This window comes from Colobus angolensis, unplaced genomic scaffold (genome assembly GCF_000951035.1).
Source record: "Colobus angolensis palliatus isolate OR3802 unplaced genomic scaffold, Cang.pa_1.0 Scaffold16, whole genome shotgun sequence".
Classification (NCBI taxonomy): Eukaryota; Metazoa; Chordata; class Mammalia; order Primates; family Cercopithecidae; genus Colobus; species Colobus angolensis.
The window spans coordinates 15,925,176-15,941,792 of NW_012114710.1; the positions used below are offsets into that span (position 1 = coordinate 15,925,176).

Genomic DNA, 16,617 nt, shown 5'->3' on the forward strand with positions numbered 1-16,617 from the left:
TTCTGGAGACATTATTAGCAAAACAATCTTCCAGGAACTTGCCTTATAGCGGTTCCATTTTCTCTGAGGCTGCTTTTCCAGCAAGAAGTGTTACTGATGGATAGGCCCTTCTGCTCATCACAGAGGCAGCCATTTTAGAACACATTCTTATCTTTGAGGATTTTGGGAGCAGGTACTCCACTGTTGAGCGCTTACTTTTAGATGAAATTAGGTAGATGAATTCCCACCCCTATAGTGAGTGACATATATATATATATATATTTTTTTTTTTAACTTCTTTCTTTTTTTTTTTTTTTTGAGATGAAGTCTCAATCTGTAACCCAGGCTGGAGTGCAGTGGCATGATCTCGGCTCACCGCAACCTCTGCCTCCTGGGTTCAAGAGATTTCTCCTGCCTCAGCCTCCAGAGTAGCTGGGATTACAGGCATGCACCACTGCACCTGGCTAATTTTTTGTATTTTTAGTAGAGATGGGGTTTCACCATGTTGGCCAACCTGTCTTGAATTCCTGACCTCAGGTAATCCACCAGCCTCAGCCTCCCAAAGTGCTAGGATTACAGGCATGAGTCACTGGGTCTGGCTGTGAGTGATATTTTTATCAGTAAATGGTTATTAGTTTCCTAGGCGAAGAGACTAAAGGATTAGATATAAACACGTATTCATATCTACTCAAATAATTCCTGTATATGTACTCATGAGGGGCAGAATAATTTCAGACATCAGATAGCATCCATTGAACTCTTGCGGCTGACTTATCATTGAGTAACCTATATCTCTCCTCAATGCCATTAGCAGCACTTAGCAGCTCAATATTTGATCTCCATTTGTACGTAGACTTTAGAGTCTCTTTAAATTGAATAAAACAACGTAGCCTGAACTTTGGTTATCTATAAGAGCAAAAGACTGAAAACAATCCACATGACTTTAATTAAGCCTTTCCCAAGTATATCTGCAATTTTTTAAAACAAAACAGCACCATATGTGCTGATAAGGACCTATCTTAGAGTTGTTAAACTAATAAAGCAAGGTACAGAGATGCATATATAATTATGCCTGCATTACAGAGAATATTGCTAGAAAGATAAATAAGAAAAAGGTTAACATGATTGCCTCTAAAAAGGAGACAAGTGGCTGGGCACAGGGGTAGCAAGAAGGCTGACAATTTTACTATTGTATTTTTGTATTTTGTAATGTGACATCAAAGTTATTTACAGATTCAAAATGATTTATTAATTTTTTTAAAAAACCAGCATAGGTATTGGAATTAGACAGACTTGGATTAGTGTCCTGACTAGGGTTGCCAGACATAAGATGCAGGACATCTTGTATTTTTTATTTTATTTTTATTCCCAGTTAATGCAGGAGTCCTGTATTTTTATTTGCTCAATACAGCAAACCTAGGTCCTGACCTCACCATTTATTTTGTTTGTAACCCTAACAAAGTGAGTTAGGTCAGATTCCTCTGAAACAGAAGGAAGGAGAGGAAGCCATGCAAGGATGAGATCTCAGGCTCAGCCCCATCCTGTGGGTGAACTTGAATGTGAGTTCATCCTTGGTGTTGTCCCATCTTCGTATTCCCATACTGCACCAGGCAGCCCTGGCAGAGAAAGGAGAAGAACACAAACTCTCAGTCACTTTCAGCCTTCTGCATGTGTGGGAAAAATGGCTCTAGTAATCCAAGGACAGATTTCCCACAAAGAGCCTTAGTTGCTGGCTGCTGAAAGTACACCAAAGCCAGGGGGATAAAAGAATCCATAAACACATATTCAAAGGGACAAGCAGGTCACTGGGAGTCATGCTGAGCAGCGTCATTCCTATTCCTGCCTCTGGTTCCTGAGCCTGTAGATTGCTCCCATTGGATTCCCATTTGTACTTAGACTCTAGAGTCTCTATAAATTGAATAAAACAGAGCCTGAACTTTGGTTAGCTATAAGAGCAAAAGACTGAAAACAATCCACACGACGTTTTATTTTCGTTTATTTATTTATTTATTTTGAGACGGAGTCTTGCTCTATTGCCCAGGCTTGCATGCAGTGGCATGATCTCAGTTCACTGCAACCTCTGTCTCCCAGGTTCAAGCAATTCTCCTGCCTCAGCCTCCCAAGTAGCTGGGACTACAGGCGCCTGCCACCATGCCTGGATAAGTTTTTGTTTTTTGTTGTTGTGTTTTTTAGTAGAGATGGGGTTTCACCATGTTGGCCAGGCTGGTCTCGAGCTCCTGACCTCAAGTGATCTGCCCACCTTGGCTTTCACCCAAAGTGCTGGGATTATAGGCATGAGCCACCGCTCCCAGCTACCATGACTATTAATTAAGCCTTTCACAAGTAAATCTGCAATTTTTAAAAATTTTAAAAACATATATAATAGCTGCTGCTTTATGCTACTTACCACATCCTGAAGGACAGCCCCCAATCTTGAGTTTGCCTTCAACAGATGGTTCCATGCTCCATCAGGCTAGAATCTTCTGAATGTGGTGGTTTGTGGTAGGAACGGCAACTTTCCTCATTATGGACCCTTTGCCACACTTCATTCACCATAGAATGGGTCTCGAGGTGATGTTATATCAGCAGATGAAACACTCTGTGGGCCCCCAGACAGCAGTGTTGGCTGGGGACCTGCAGAAAAAGGGAAAGCTCCTTTGTGGAGTATGTCAATCTGGTCAGGATGAATTGAGCCCTGGATTCCTTTGAGGAAGGACTGGAGGGATTCCTGCTGCATACACTTACGGTGGTGTTGCAGGGAATTCTGTCTACCTATTGCTACAGAACAAATCACCCCAAAATGAGGCTTAAACAACATTTTATCATGTCCCAAGGTTTCGGAGGGTCAGGAATTTCCAGGGCTCAGCAGGGCTGTTCTGAAAGAGTTCCCCAGAAGCAGAGCCAGAGGCAAGAATTTGTATGCAAGTGATTTGTTAAAGGAAGTGTTAGGGAAAGATCTGTGAAGGCATGAGAGAGGGGAAGTAGGAGTGGGAAGAGGAGGAAACTGAGGCAGGATATGATCTCAGACCAAGTTCTGCAGAGGGCGGGCTTTAGCCTGATCCAGGAGGCAACTCTAGAGGGTCAGTTATATCTCAGTTGTATATCAGATGTCCTCATCTGTTGCAAGGGACCTGAGCTTTCACACTCCTACACTTGACAGTCATTGGTTGTTTGCCACCCTGGGCATCAGGTTGGAACTGGAGGGTAACTCCCAGGCATGCCTGACTCTCTACATGTGAAGCTCCAGAGGCCTCTGCAAATTGCTGTTCAGCCTCTATTTTTTGATTTGTAAAATGGAAATAATATTTGTATCTGCCTCATATTTTGGCTTTCATTATTATTTTTAATTGACACATAATTATACATATTTATGAGGTACAGTCTACTATTTTGATATGTGTATAAATGTGAATTATGAAATCAGGGTAATTAGCATATGAAAATTCAAAATCTTCCCTTCTGGCTATTTGAAAATATACAATAAATTATTAATCATAGTCACTCTACAGTGCCATAGAACAGTGGAACTATCCTCCTATGTCGCTCTAATTTTGTATCCATTAACTAACCTTTCCCTAATCCTGCTTCCCACGACCCTACCCGGCCTCTAATAACCACTAATCTAACTCTATGTTTCTAAGAGTTCAACTTTTTTAGTTCCCATGTATGAGTGATAACATGTGGTATTTGTCTCTCTGTTGCCTGCCTTATTTCACTTTATATAATGTCCTCCAAACTTATCTATGTTGAGGGATGTGTATCTATTAAGTAATTTATCGATTTTTAATTGGATTTTTTTTGGTGTTGAGTTTGTATCTATCTCATCTTTTAGAATTTAATGGAATTATTCATGTAAAGTTTTTGCCTCAGTATCTGGCATTACTGTAAAAACAGTATTACAAATCATTATTTGGAGCAGAAATTATTCAAAATATACTATTGGTTTTATGTTCAGTATTTTCTCTAAATTCAACACAACGAATGCTTTATCATAGGCAGATAAATCTCCTTAATTATGAAAAGCAAATGTGAGTATCAGAAACAATGGCTAAATATACCAAAATATTGTGTTGAACACCATAAATATGTACTATTTTGTCATTTAAAATGAAAAAATTTAAAGAAAATATAAAATATTTTCATGTTTAATACACTTCTAGACATTCAGAACACTACATGACACATGGGCCTTTAAAATATTTCTTGAATTGATGTATTAATAAATGTTCATAATAATTGCAGAAAAAGAGGGATAATTATAAATCTACAATCTCTTATCCACCAACCCCAAAATACAAAAAGCTCCAAAAACTGCTTTGTTTTTCTTTTATAACTTAGTTGGTGGCAAAACCTCATGGGATTTGAACTCATTTGGCAGCAAAGCCTGAGGTGAACTGATGGACGAGCCATGTACACTCTTTCTTCACCTCACTTAGTGTGAGTAGTCACACGGTTTCACTACAGATATATTCATATGTTTGATTAAATGGTATTGTCCCAGGCATCTCTGGCAAAATTATATATGGTTTAATATGTGGATATAATACATACACACACTATATTAACTTTCTAAAATGCAAAACTAATTCTGAATTCCAAATTATATCTGGCTCAAGGGATTGGGATGTATCTGCCCTTTACTGTGGCTCTATCTGGCACTAAACCATCTGGTGACTTCCCAATAGACTTGGATGAAATCACTGTGCTTTCACTGACTCCAGGGCTTTGCAGGACACAGCCATGCCCACCATCTCCAGTGCAGTTCTTCCCTCTTTCAGGTGTTCTGCCTGGCGCCACACCAAGTTATGTCCACCTCCAGACATTTGCACTTGTCAATCATGCTGGAGAGGCTTTTCCTTGTCCCTCCTCCCCTGGAGGCTCCTTTTCTGCCTTCAGGTTTCAACTTAAATTTCTTCCCCCAAGAGAGGCCTACCCACCATTGGTTCCTGCTATTAGTCTTCATCAGTCATCCTGTTTAGTTCCTTCACGGCAATTAAATCTATCTATAATTATTAGTTCAATTTTTGTTTATTGTCTATCTCTCCCTCCAGACTCTAAGCTCTATGAAGGTGAGAGCTTTTACTTTATTCAATTTTGTAGGCCCAGGCTTTAGCACTATATAACTGGCATATTGTAGGGACTCAACATATATTTGTGAAATTGAATGAATGAATGAATCAATCAATCAACAAGACATCCATCCCAGACATGCTGTCATTGGGGTAGGATTTAAAGACCTCATCAGCTAACTGATCAACACTAATACAATAAGAGACAACTGACTTCTTATATGTGATATATAAGTTGTATCAATTTGTTTTAGAATAAATAAAGTGTTTGCCTTAAGTCCTGAAAGAATCACTACAGGTATACAGGCTCTGGTATAATGAAATAAGAGACATGATAGAGAAAATGCAACTCTCCCCTTGGCAAATATGCTAATGACAGTTTTATCCAATTATCCCTTGAACTTACTGCCTTCATTCACATTATGTTGCCTCATTCTGGTGTGATGCCTTATTTCTTATTTTAACATGTGTCTTTATGCCCTATAGACATGGAATTCAAACAGCACCATTTCCCCATCGACTGTCCAAACATACCAAATTGACATGAATTTAAATTTTCTGGGATTCTGGAATTACTGCCTATTTTCAGAATAAAACATTTAAATTCTCATAAAACCTTCTATCAGCATGGTAAATAATCTTCACATAAAATCAGAAAGTATTAAGATTATCTCATCTCTGTCATGATGATTTCTGCAAAGTTTCTGGGTGTGGCATGCGTCTGGTAAAATGATGCACTATGTAAGTCAGCCTCCAGAACTGGCCAATTTCCAAAAGTCTGCCTGTTCCAGAAAGAGTGGCATTTTCCCCCGTGTTTCCACCCTGTATAGCTAAGGGAGGAAGCTGAGTTTAGTGGTTAGTGCAATAGACTGAGTCAGCAAGTTTAGTTTCTATATTTGGTGATGTGATTTGCTGAAAACCTTTGTCAAACCAACTGTGTCTAAATGATGAAAGGAGTCTTTGTTCTCTTATATTTAACTTTTCTAAACTTCTGTGTGAATATTATCTTCATTGCTACTGTCCTGAAACTCTGAAACATCTCTCTGGAATTTTTCTCCCTTATATTCTTTCAGAGAATCAATAAACCAAACCAAACAGCAGCAAAGCAAGAAAGAAACTAAGCCAAATACCAGGGCCTTAGTGGCCTATGCACACAGGTACACACACAGGTATAGCACAGGTTATACACGACCTGGCAGGGCCATGCACTCAGGTGAGAATAAGAATGAAGACCTCTGGAGCTGTGCCCAAATAAGCACTAGGCCCTTGCATAAAGTTCAGCAATGAGAAAGAGCAAAACTTACCATTACAGTATAAACACAATGTTGGACATTTAACTTTACCATTAGGATTAACTTTAGAACAAACATCTCCCCTTCCCCAACATTCAGATATTTAATGTAAAAAGGGGGAAAAATGTGTTCCCTGTTAGCCTGTTGTGGGCAAAATATTTTGTGGGGTAGAATTTTCCTTAACCAGGTGCCTACTACATTCTGCAACTTTGTGAAGCCAGCTTTGTTTGCAGCCAGGCATTACTTGGCTTATGTCATATCATGGGTTGAGTGCTTTAGGGGATCTAACCAAAGGATAAATATTTTTAAAATATTTTAAATAATTATATTCCATCAATGGAAAAGAATGTTTATCAAACCACTGTTAATAACTCCAAAACTTTTTCAAAAGCTTAAACATTTATCAAGAGGAAATTGATAAAAGGAATAATAGAGTTGAAGTAAAGTTAAATATTATGAAGTCAAAAAAAAGATGTGAATCTATACTTAAATCAGGTTTAAAAGACAAATAATGGCAAGAGAAGACTGTGTTATATGATTCCATGTATAAAATGTTTTGGATGTTTATGCATATAAATATATGAAGAATTATTTGAATGCATCATAACAAAATATTAATATCAATTTTCTATAGAAGTGAGACTTCCAAGGATATTTATTTACTTCTTTATGCTCTTCTAATATAAATTTATTATTAAAGATACAAACAAGCTATTGGCATTTAAATGTTTTTGCATTTTTGTAATAGAAAGATAAGCAAATAAAAATTAAACATCACCTCAAACCCAAGAGATAGGCACTGTTAACATTCTTCTGTTTGAATACACATATGTGCCCATTATTACACAAATGGTATAATATGTACATAATATTTTATATCCGGTTTTTCCTCTTTACAGTGAATTACAAGTCTTTTTTCCAAGCTATTGTCTTTTTGTTTTTTAAATTCCAGTTAGTATTTTATTGTATGGCTATATTATGATTATTTAACCAGTCTTCTATTTCTAGAAAGTTGTATGTTTGCCAATCATCTGCTAATGTAAAAGCACTTGGATGAATATCTTTATAACCCAATTATCAACATTCAGAGAACTTTCTCCAAGACAGTAGAGGATGGAGTCAGCCTATCATCAGACAAAGGCCCAGTTGTTTCCTATGTTGCCAAAAGCATAGCTCAGTCTCTCAGCCATGTCTCCTAGACCTGCAATTAATACTCCAGGGTAAAACTCGCCTGTCAGTTGGGCTTGCTTCTCTGGATTCCCAGAAATAGGCCACATAATTCCTCATGATTTTGTCAGCTCATTGTCACCCTAAGGCAATTAAAAAACAAATTTTGTCCAATATTTTCAGTGTCTTTGGTAAGTTATTTCAAATATCAGTATCTCACCGCAAAAGTGAAAATAGAACATCTTTTTTAAAACAGTCATCTGTCACTTCCTCCTTGACACCCTCGGTAGTTTCCCTGGGTCCTTAGATAAACCTAAATCCCTCACTAGGAGCTACAAGGTCTTACACACTCTGCTTCTCACCTAAATCTCAAACCGCATCTCGCTCCACATTGCTCCTCTTTCAATAAGCTTCTGTCACTCTCTGGTTCTCCGTCAGTCCCCACCTCAGGGCTTCTGCAGCGCCTAGTCCCTCTGCCTAGAACACTGTTGCTCCAGATGTTCACTTGCCTACCTACTTCTCTCATTATTCAGGTCTCAGTCCAAACACCCCCTTCTCTAAGTGGCCTTCCCTGACCATCCCATATCAAGTATTAAGTTGGTGCAAACATAATTGCAGTTTTTGCACTTCAAAGTCATGGCAAAAAACTGCAATTACTTTTGCACCAACCTAACAGATTCCACCACTTCCACTTCTTATCACTCTACTTGGTTTTATATTTTTAGCTGCACTTATCACCCTGACATTTGTTTGAATCATGTATGTTCCATCACGCTATGGTTTGACTGTGTCCCCCAAAGTTTATGTGTTGGAAATGTAATCCCTAATGCAACACTGATGGGAGGTGGGGCCTAATAAGAGGTGATTAGATCACAACGGCTCTGCCTTCATGAATGGATTAATGTCATTATCTCTGGAGTGGGGTGGTTATAGCAAGAGTGGGCTTGTTGTGAAAGTGATTTCAGTCCCCTCTTGCTCTCTTACTCTCTCTTGTCCTTCCACCCTCCGCCTTGGGATGACGTATCAAGAAGGCCCTCACCAGATCAGATCCCTGAATTTCGACTTCCCAGCCTCGAGAAATATAAGAGATAAATTTCTGTTCTTTATAAATTACCCAGTCTCAAGTATTCTGTCACAGCAGCACAGAATAGACTAAGACACATCATCTCATGCTAGAATGTCAGTTCCATCAGAAAGAACGTTGGCCGTACTCTATCTTATTCACCATGCCATGTGTTGCCAGCGCCTTTAAAAAAAACACTCCTTAAGAATCCTCTTTTCAGACATTTTCCAAGTATGCAGTATGGGAGAAGGAGGTATGAGGGGAGGACGCCATGGGAGGAGGAGAGAGACTGGATCAAAAGCAAATTTTTTTTTTTTTTTTTTTGAGGCGGAGTCTCGCTCTGTCGCCCGGACTGGAGTGCAGTGGCCGGATCTCAGCTCACTGCAAGCTCCGCTTCCCGGGTTTACGCCATTCTCCTGCCTCAGCCTCCTGAGTAGCTGGGACTACAGGCGCCCGCCACCTCGCCCGGCTAGTTTTTTTGTAGTTTTAGTAGAGACGGGGTTTCACCGTGTTAGCCAGGATGGTCTCGATCTCCTGACCTCGTGATCCGCCCGTCTCGGCCTCCCAAAGTGCTGGGATTACAGGCTTGAGCCACCGCGCCCGGCCCAAAAGCAAATGTTTACATAAGATCTGGTGACAGGGCCTGGCAGACCAGTTATCATAAGACTCCAATTATTTTCCAGTTGCTGTGTGACCAGCTGCAAGTCATACCACTTTGCCTTTCACAACATTTCAAAATACATGTCACTCAGCTTTCCAAACCAGTTCACCAGCTTCATCAGCCCTTTCTACCAACTCACTTCACCCATGACCCACCAAATGGCAGTGAATTCTAGGAGGGCAGTGTTAGAAAAGGAGAACAGAGAATTCATGAAACCCAAGGAAACACTATAATTATTCTCATGAACTTAAAAGTGAAGTCAAAATGGAATAGGCATTAAGAATCATTGGTTTATGAGCAACAAGAATTGAGTAATAGTCTAAGCTGACTTGGCAGCATCAAAATCTAGGTGCCAACAAGATAGTTCTCAACCTTTTCATGGTCATAGCACAATTTCAAATACCAGAATTTTGAGAAAACAGTTAAAGAGATTGAGACTCAAGAAATCCTTGACAATGTTAGCAATAGATGCATCATCATAATCACTACTAGCATAAAACGCTGCTCATTTTGCCTGCAAAGATCTCACAGTGGCAATTCACTACAACCATTCATCTGCAGGCACTCGGACTTCACTTGTAGAGAACAGTTGATGCCCTCATGGTGCTCAAGGACATAATACAAAAGTTGTCATCTTTCTCCTGTATATTTTTCTTTAGTGAGAGGCTGACTCGTGTTAAACTGTCTTTCTTCTAGCAAATCATATTATTCTTCACCATGTTCTACAAACACCTCAGGTCCAGTTCTGCTTGACAGGCGTTGCCTGTTAGCAGAGTGCTTGGCTGCAGTAAAATAAATTGTATACATTGATCAAAACTGGGTAGCCTATTTTTTGGTGGCCAGAGTGCCATGACATGCCAGTTTGGAAGCAAGGCTGGATTCCTTACTTCCTATTTCAAACATCCTTATCCCACAGTCATCAAGCACACTATTCTGGGGTAAGAGACCCGATTAAAGTTGAATCGTTTGTAAAAAGGTAAGAAATATGGTTTTAATAAAGTCGATTGAAGCAATATCATAATGGGTCTTAAATAATATAAAATGTGTTAAATAGAAGTCAGGAATCCATTAATTTATTAACAAATTCGTTCATTTAACAAATATGTATGAAGCATCTTTTGTAAGTCAGGTTCTCCCCTAATTGCATGCTAGAGAGTGTGTGCACTGTTAGAAACAAAGTCCCTTCTTCATAAGACCTACTTTCCATTGTGGAGACAGATAATAACCAAAAAAATCAAGAAATAAAACAAGTAAACGTATAGTTAGAACTGACGATAAAGGTGAGGACTATGAGAAAAAATAAAGCAGCTTAGGGAGAGAATGCAGGGGAGGAGTGGCAGCTCTGATGCATCATGTGGTCTGGGAATGACTCACTGCTAGGGTAACCTTTAGGGAAGAGACTAAGGAAAGGAGAAAGTGTGGGCTGCAGCCTCCTTGGGGAAGAGTGTTTCAGGCTGAGGAAACAGGTGCAAAGGCCCTGAGGCAAGAGCACATTTGCATCAACATTGGCCAAGGTCTGAGGGAATGTTTGAGAGGAAGTGGCAGATGAAATAAGGAGGGGGTGCTGGGAAGGTGAAAGACACAGGCAAATCAGATAGAAACTCTATGAAGATCTTAGCTTCTACTCCTAGTGAAATGAGAGGCCAGTGGAGGGTTTTCAACACAGGAGTAACATGTTGTAACCTGTGTTTTAAAATAATAGCTTTGGGAGAATAAAGTTGCAAAATGGCAGAGAAGGGGAGAGATGATGGTGATGTCTGAATGAGGGTGGTATCTGTGAAAAAAAAGAGGTGAGAAGCAATTGAATTCTAGGTATATTCTGATGGTAAAACAAATAATTTGCTAATGGATTAGATTTAAGATGGAAAAGAAATAATCAAAGATTAGACATTTAGCCTAAACACTGGAAACATGACATTCCCATGAATCCAGAGAGAGAATACTGCAAGAGGAACAGGTCTGAAATTTTAAAACATAAGAACTTCAATTTTGGAAACATCCCATGCTGTCCAAATTAACAGTCACTAACTACAAACTACATGTGGGTACTTAGAATTTACATTTTAGTTAATAAAAACTAAATTAAAAATTCAGTTCCTCAGTTGCACTCAACACATTTCAAGTGCTCAATACTCACTTAGGGCTAATGGCTACCTCAGTGGACAGTGCAGATATTAGAGCATTTCCATGTCACATAAAGTTATATTGGGCAGTGCTGGCGGGACATTAAGCCTTTACTATATTATGGGTCCTGTGGTGACTTTCATTTTTGTCATATTTTTTATGGGACAGTGTTGACTTTGACTTCCTTTCTATGTGAATTTCAATCATGCTTATTTCAGTCTCTATGCTAGGGTTCTTCGTTCATCCACATTTTCCACTTCTCAATCATGTTTGGTTCAGGGAGAATGTCAATAAACGCATATGATTATGAGAAGTGGAAAATGTGGATGAAAGAACCCTAGCATAGAGACTGAAATAAGCATGACTGAAATGGAAGTACATGCAGTTTTTACATTTTCCCTAGCCACATTAAAAAAAAGGGTAAAATTAACTTTGTTATTGTAACTTATCTTAATATGCAATCAATACAAAAAAATCATTAAGGCATTTTACTTTTTGTACTAAGCCTTTGAAATCCCCTATGTACATCTCATTTCAGACTAGTCACACTTCAAAAGTTCAATAGCCATATGTGACTCATAGCTACATATTGGACAGCACAGGACTAGAGTATCAGTGAGTTGAAAACCTCCACTGACTGCTAGCAGTGGGTAATTCTTAAGAGAAGATGCTTACCACTTAAGATTTCTTCACATGGAGGGTGGTTTCAGAAGTCTCAATTAGTATACTTAGGGACTTTAGACAAGATCTCTGCAGAAGCTGCAAAGAGGCAGCCTTGTAGAATGACTGAACACATTGAGAAGACTTGATGAGATATAGGTTGTCAATCCAGCTCTACTACCTCCTGTCCTTGAACTAGTTAGTCAAAAACCAGTTTTCTTACTTGCAGAATGGATGTAGTTGTACTAGCCCTTTAACGTTTGCCCGAAAGATCATTTATGCAAAGCTTTAGCTCAGGGCCAACAGCCTGCTTCTCCAAATGTGAACTGTGGATATTTGCACTGGGGACCAAGAAACAGAGACTCACTAGAATTCTGGTTATTCTATACATAGTATATTATTTATATGTGTATATAAATACACACAAAAAATACTTTAGTCAATGCTGGTTAATTAAACCTTTGCTCTAATTTGAATCATAAAGTTTATGTTGTAGCCACCTTTTATTGAGAATGGTCTCTGCCAGAAATTCAAGATTCTTGAGTTCATACAAACTTCAAATAGTATAGGGAAAGCTTAAATAATTGGTACAGTATTTCCTATAAGAGTAGCTATCTAAATTGCTAGAGTGTCATCTTAATATAGTACCCTCAAGACTCCCCCAGCCTTTACTCAGTTAATAATTATTAAAACTCATCGCTAATTTCCTGTAAGGTTTAAAGAATGCATACAACATGTATTAGCACAAACACATTTCTTTATTAACCAAGGGCTGATCCTAATTAATCCAACACACTTTGAAATAGCTACATGTAAAATGTTTGTGATAAAGATAATTGAACACAGTAATGGAAAAAAAAAAAACACAGTATGGAGATTTGCTCATTGAACTGAGCTTGGTCATTCTTTTAGTTAATTCCTGTCCAAAGTGATGATGGAATTTTTATTCTACTTTTTCATAGATCCGAGTACAGGTGACATTGTTCATGACACAGTCCTAGGAGAAGGAAAGATATTAAAGAGTTAGGTTAGCCTTATATTCCAGCAGTGGTGGTATTAAAACATTAGAATCAAAGTCCCACAAAATCACGTAATCTAATTCATAGATGGAGAAAATTTCTTTCAGGATTCATGGGTTTGAGAGAAGCTAGAAGCTGTTGTTTTGCTTATAATATGCATGTTTTACAGAAAACTAATGTGTTGAATATATCTTTATTCTTTTGGTCACGGCAAATATTCCTTAAAGATACAGAAAAATGTGTGCCTAAAAGAGCAGTTTGGGGGCTTGCCAAGATTTCACTGTAATGTGGCAGCAAAGCAAGAACTCCCCCCGACGCCAGCCAAAGCCTTTACTATGTCATGTCACTTCTCTATCTCCACTAGGACTTTCTTAATAATCAGTGTTGTAGTATTTAACTTGTTATTTTGCTTTTTTTTCTTCCAAACTGAGTTCTGTTAATGATCAATGATACAGAACAGTTATGTGAACTACGAATGCACACAAGAAGCTAAGACACAGCAGTTTGACACTTACCACCACTAATTTCCCATCTTTCAATTTTCTTGTTATTGTGCTTTCCTTCCCATCCCACTCCTGATGCTGAACCAATGCACCATCTGTAAAGTTGCAGACAGTCTGCAAAAATGAAGTAAATGTTTTAATCTTCCAAGTACATTACAAGAGTTTCCATGACTCATAACCTCATTAATCAACATTTTTTTTCACCTTCTCCTTTCTGAGTCTACTTCATTAACCCATATTGATTTTATTCACAATAGTTTGTGGTTTTCAACCTAGTAGCTTCTAAAAGATGCCAATTCTATGATGAAGTTGATACTTTTGCTAATTTGACAAAACTCAATTCATAACTTTTTCATTAAGTTCTTGCCTACAAACAGTAAAATGTTATTGATACAGTCTATCATTCCAGAAGCTTCTGTGATTTCATAACATGTCATGACTGACCTGAGTTTTTCTGCCATCAGCTGTGGTTTCTTCAAATTTCTCTCCCAGAGTACAAGAAAACTGTGTTGTTTTCAAAGTGCTCTCAGTTTTTATGGTGAGGTTTTTGCCATCACAAGTGATGATACAGTCTGGCTTGGCCATTGCGCCCATTTTTCGCAAAGCTATTCCCACTCCTGTAGAATGTTAAGTTATGTTAAATAACAGGAAGACCAAAGTTATCATTTACATGATAAAAGCAATATAATTCCATTGTAATCACTTTGTGCAGCATTATTTTCACTTACTTGCTTATTGATAACTATTGTAAACACATATCCCATGGTATGAGCCAGCACTTTACATATATGAAACTCAGGTAAGCTTACAACAGCCCTGTAAAAGGCAGATGTTACTGTCTCCATTTTACTGATGAGAAAGCGAGGCACTGAAGTAACTTGCCCAAGATCGTTCAACTAGAAAGTGATGGAGCTGGGAATCAAGAGCACTGGTACTCTGGCTTCAAATCTGAGCTCTTGGCCACCCTGCTATGCTGGCTTTCAGAAAGTTAGGGGAGAAATGCAAACTTCCAAACTTTATTTACTGAAAGGAGTTGATAGAAGGTGGAGATAAAGCATTCAAAACTGCAAATTCAGGAGTTCACTCAATCTTTTTCTTTTTACTGGATTCTGCCAACCATTACATTCTATGACTCCAGCACACAGTCTGGCATATAAATGCTCTCAATAAATATTTGATTAGTAGACTACACAAAATAGAAATCGATCCTGAGATACTCGAATAGCACAATCTTTTAAAAGTCAGCAGCACAATCTTGATGCTAACAAATGGAAAAAAAAATCCTACCTTTGAATATAAAAAATATTTCATAGCTTTATAAATCAACAGAAATTTATAAAATACCATATTAAATTGTATATTAATTTATGATCTATCAATTTCCCCTTAACGTTAACATGTAATTTATGATCTCTCTCTTTCCCCTTAGAGTTAATTAACATGTATAAAGAGACATGATTAGATCCAGGCCAAATCACTCACTGTTTCATAAATGAGACTACAACCTACGCAGCGTGATTGTCTTGATGAAGAACTCTCAGCCAGGCTTTAAAGTTCCCCTTGGAGCCTTCTCTTTGGCCAGCTCAGGGCTAGTGCCTTATGCTGTTAATTGAGTCATTATTTACTCTCACTTTGGACAAATAAATGGGCTCTGCTCTTTTCACATCGTGACTGCTCCCTAATGAACTGAGTCTTGACAACCTTCAATACTCCAGAATCCTGGAAACAAGCCCTCCAAACCTACACACAATTTGCTTTCTACAGTTTGTTCTCTGGGCCTTAAACTTGTACACACACACTGTATTTATTGGACATGTGCAGTAAATCGCTTTTTCCAGCGTCATCTTGATGTAGGTTTACAAGGAAAAAGAAAAATACTGCCTTCTTACTTCACTGATAGTATCATAAATACACTCATGATTCACCATAAACCAGCCTTAACACCACATTGTCTTGGATAAAAGGTACTGAAGGAGTGATTCCGAAGTGCCACAGCGACCAGGTATCAATAGAGGGCCACAGTAGTTATTTCACCAGAGAGCAACCAGGTTAACATTTGTGGATACCGGCTTCTGAAGCAACCTCATAAGTCCCAGCCGTCCCTTAGGGCTGGAAGCTCCCTTCCAGAGAGGATCCATGCTATGCTAACTCCATCTCACTTTCTAGTGGCCCGTGACAAAGGTCCATTTTTGTTTGCAATTTATCCAGTTGTCTCAATCAGCATGCAATCTGTCACTGGCATAGAAAAGGACAGTAATTTATAATGAATCACTGTTTTGAGTGAGAGAAATGAATCTTACTACTGAGATTCTTCTCCCTCGGAACGCTTTCCGCAGGGCCACACCCATCTTGCATGCAGTTTGCCGCAGGAGGGCCGGGCAGTTTCTGTTATGGTTTTCCAGCCAAGCCCACTGCCCCCTTCCCCCTCACCCTCAAGAGGCAGAGGCCAGGATGGCAACACATGGCCACCCCCAGGCACAGTCGGCCTAATTGCGCTCCTCCCACAGGCCACCCTACCACTGCGGTGCCCCGGCCCGGCAGCGCCAGCAGCAGGTCGGCACCGCCAGCGCCACGCTTCTCGGGGGCCCTGGTGTTCCATGGGGTGCCAATCCAAAGGGTTCGGCTCAACTGCTGAGGGCGAGCAGAGGACCTGGGCGAGATGGGGCTGACAGAGGAATACAAGCTGAAGCTGCAGCGCCGCTCAGACCTGTCTACAGGATTTCTGCGGGAAACTGCGCGCCAGCACAGCGTCCCCAAGAAGGGAGGGCGACCTGCGCGCCATAGAGGAACAAAAGATGCGACAGGGAGGGAAAGGGGAGTTGGTGCTGCCACGATGGGGTAAGTGGAAGAGACAGGATGGTGGCAGGAAGGGGAAGGATGAGTAAAGGATGAAAACAGGGAAATAGAGGGTCGCCCGGAGGGGGTCGAAAGAAGTGCAGCGTGAGGTGACGGGTGCGCGCACTAAAGGACAGGAAGCAATGCGGGGTGGCTGCTGTTTGGGCGAGGGGAAAGAAGCATAAGAGAGGTAGGTGGACCAGGAGGTGGACTACCTCCGGAATCTTGCGGCCCGCCGGCGGGCA

The 16,617-nt window shown here is 39.6% G+C and overlaps 1 protein-coding gene across 3 annotated transcripts; it reads right to left on the reverse strand.

The window, feature by feature from the left end:
* Positions 1-12,752: 12,752 nt before the first annotated feature.
* FABP5 (fatty acid binding protein 5 (psoriasis-associated)) lies at positions 12,753-16,617 on the reverse strand. Of its 3 annotated transcripts, XM_011937137.1 has the most exons (4): positions 16,188-16,617; positions 13,982-14,154; positions 13,550-13,651; positions 12,753-13,012 (listed from the first exon to the last, which is right to left on the reverse strand). In XM_011937137.1, the coding sequence occupies exons 2-4, from the start codon at positions 14,129-14,131 to the stop codon at positions 12,959-12,961; spliced, it is 306 nt and encodes a 101-aa protein (XP_011792527.1). In that variant the 5' UTR covers positions 14,132-14,154; positions 16,188-16,617; the 3' UTR covers positions 12,753-12,958. The 3 variants fall into 3 exon arrangements, with proteins under 3 accessions (XP_011792527.1, XP_011792526.1, XP_011792528.1); XM_011937136.1 differs by lacking the exon at positions 16,188-16,617 and having other exon boundaries at positions 13,982-15,162; XM_011937138.1 differs by lacking the exon at positions 16,188-16,617 and having other exon boundaries at positions 12,929-13,012; positions 13,978-15,162.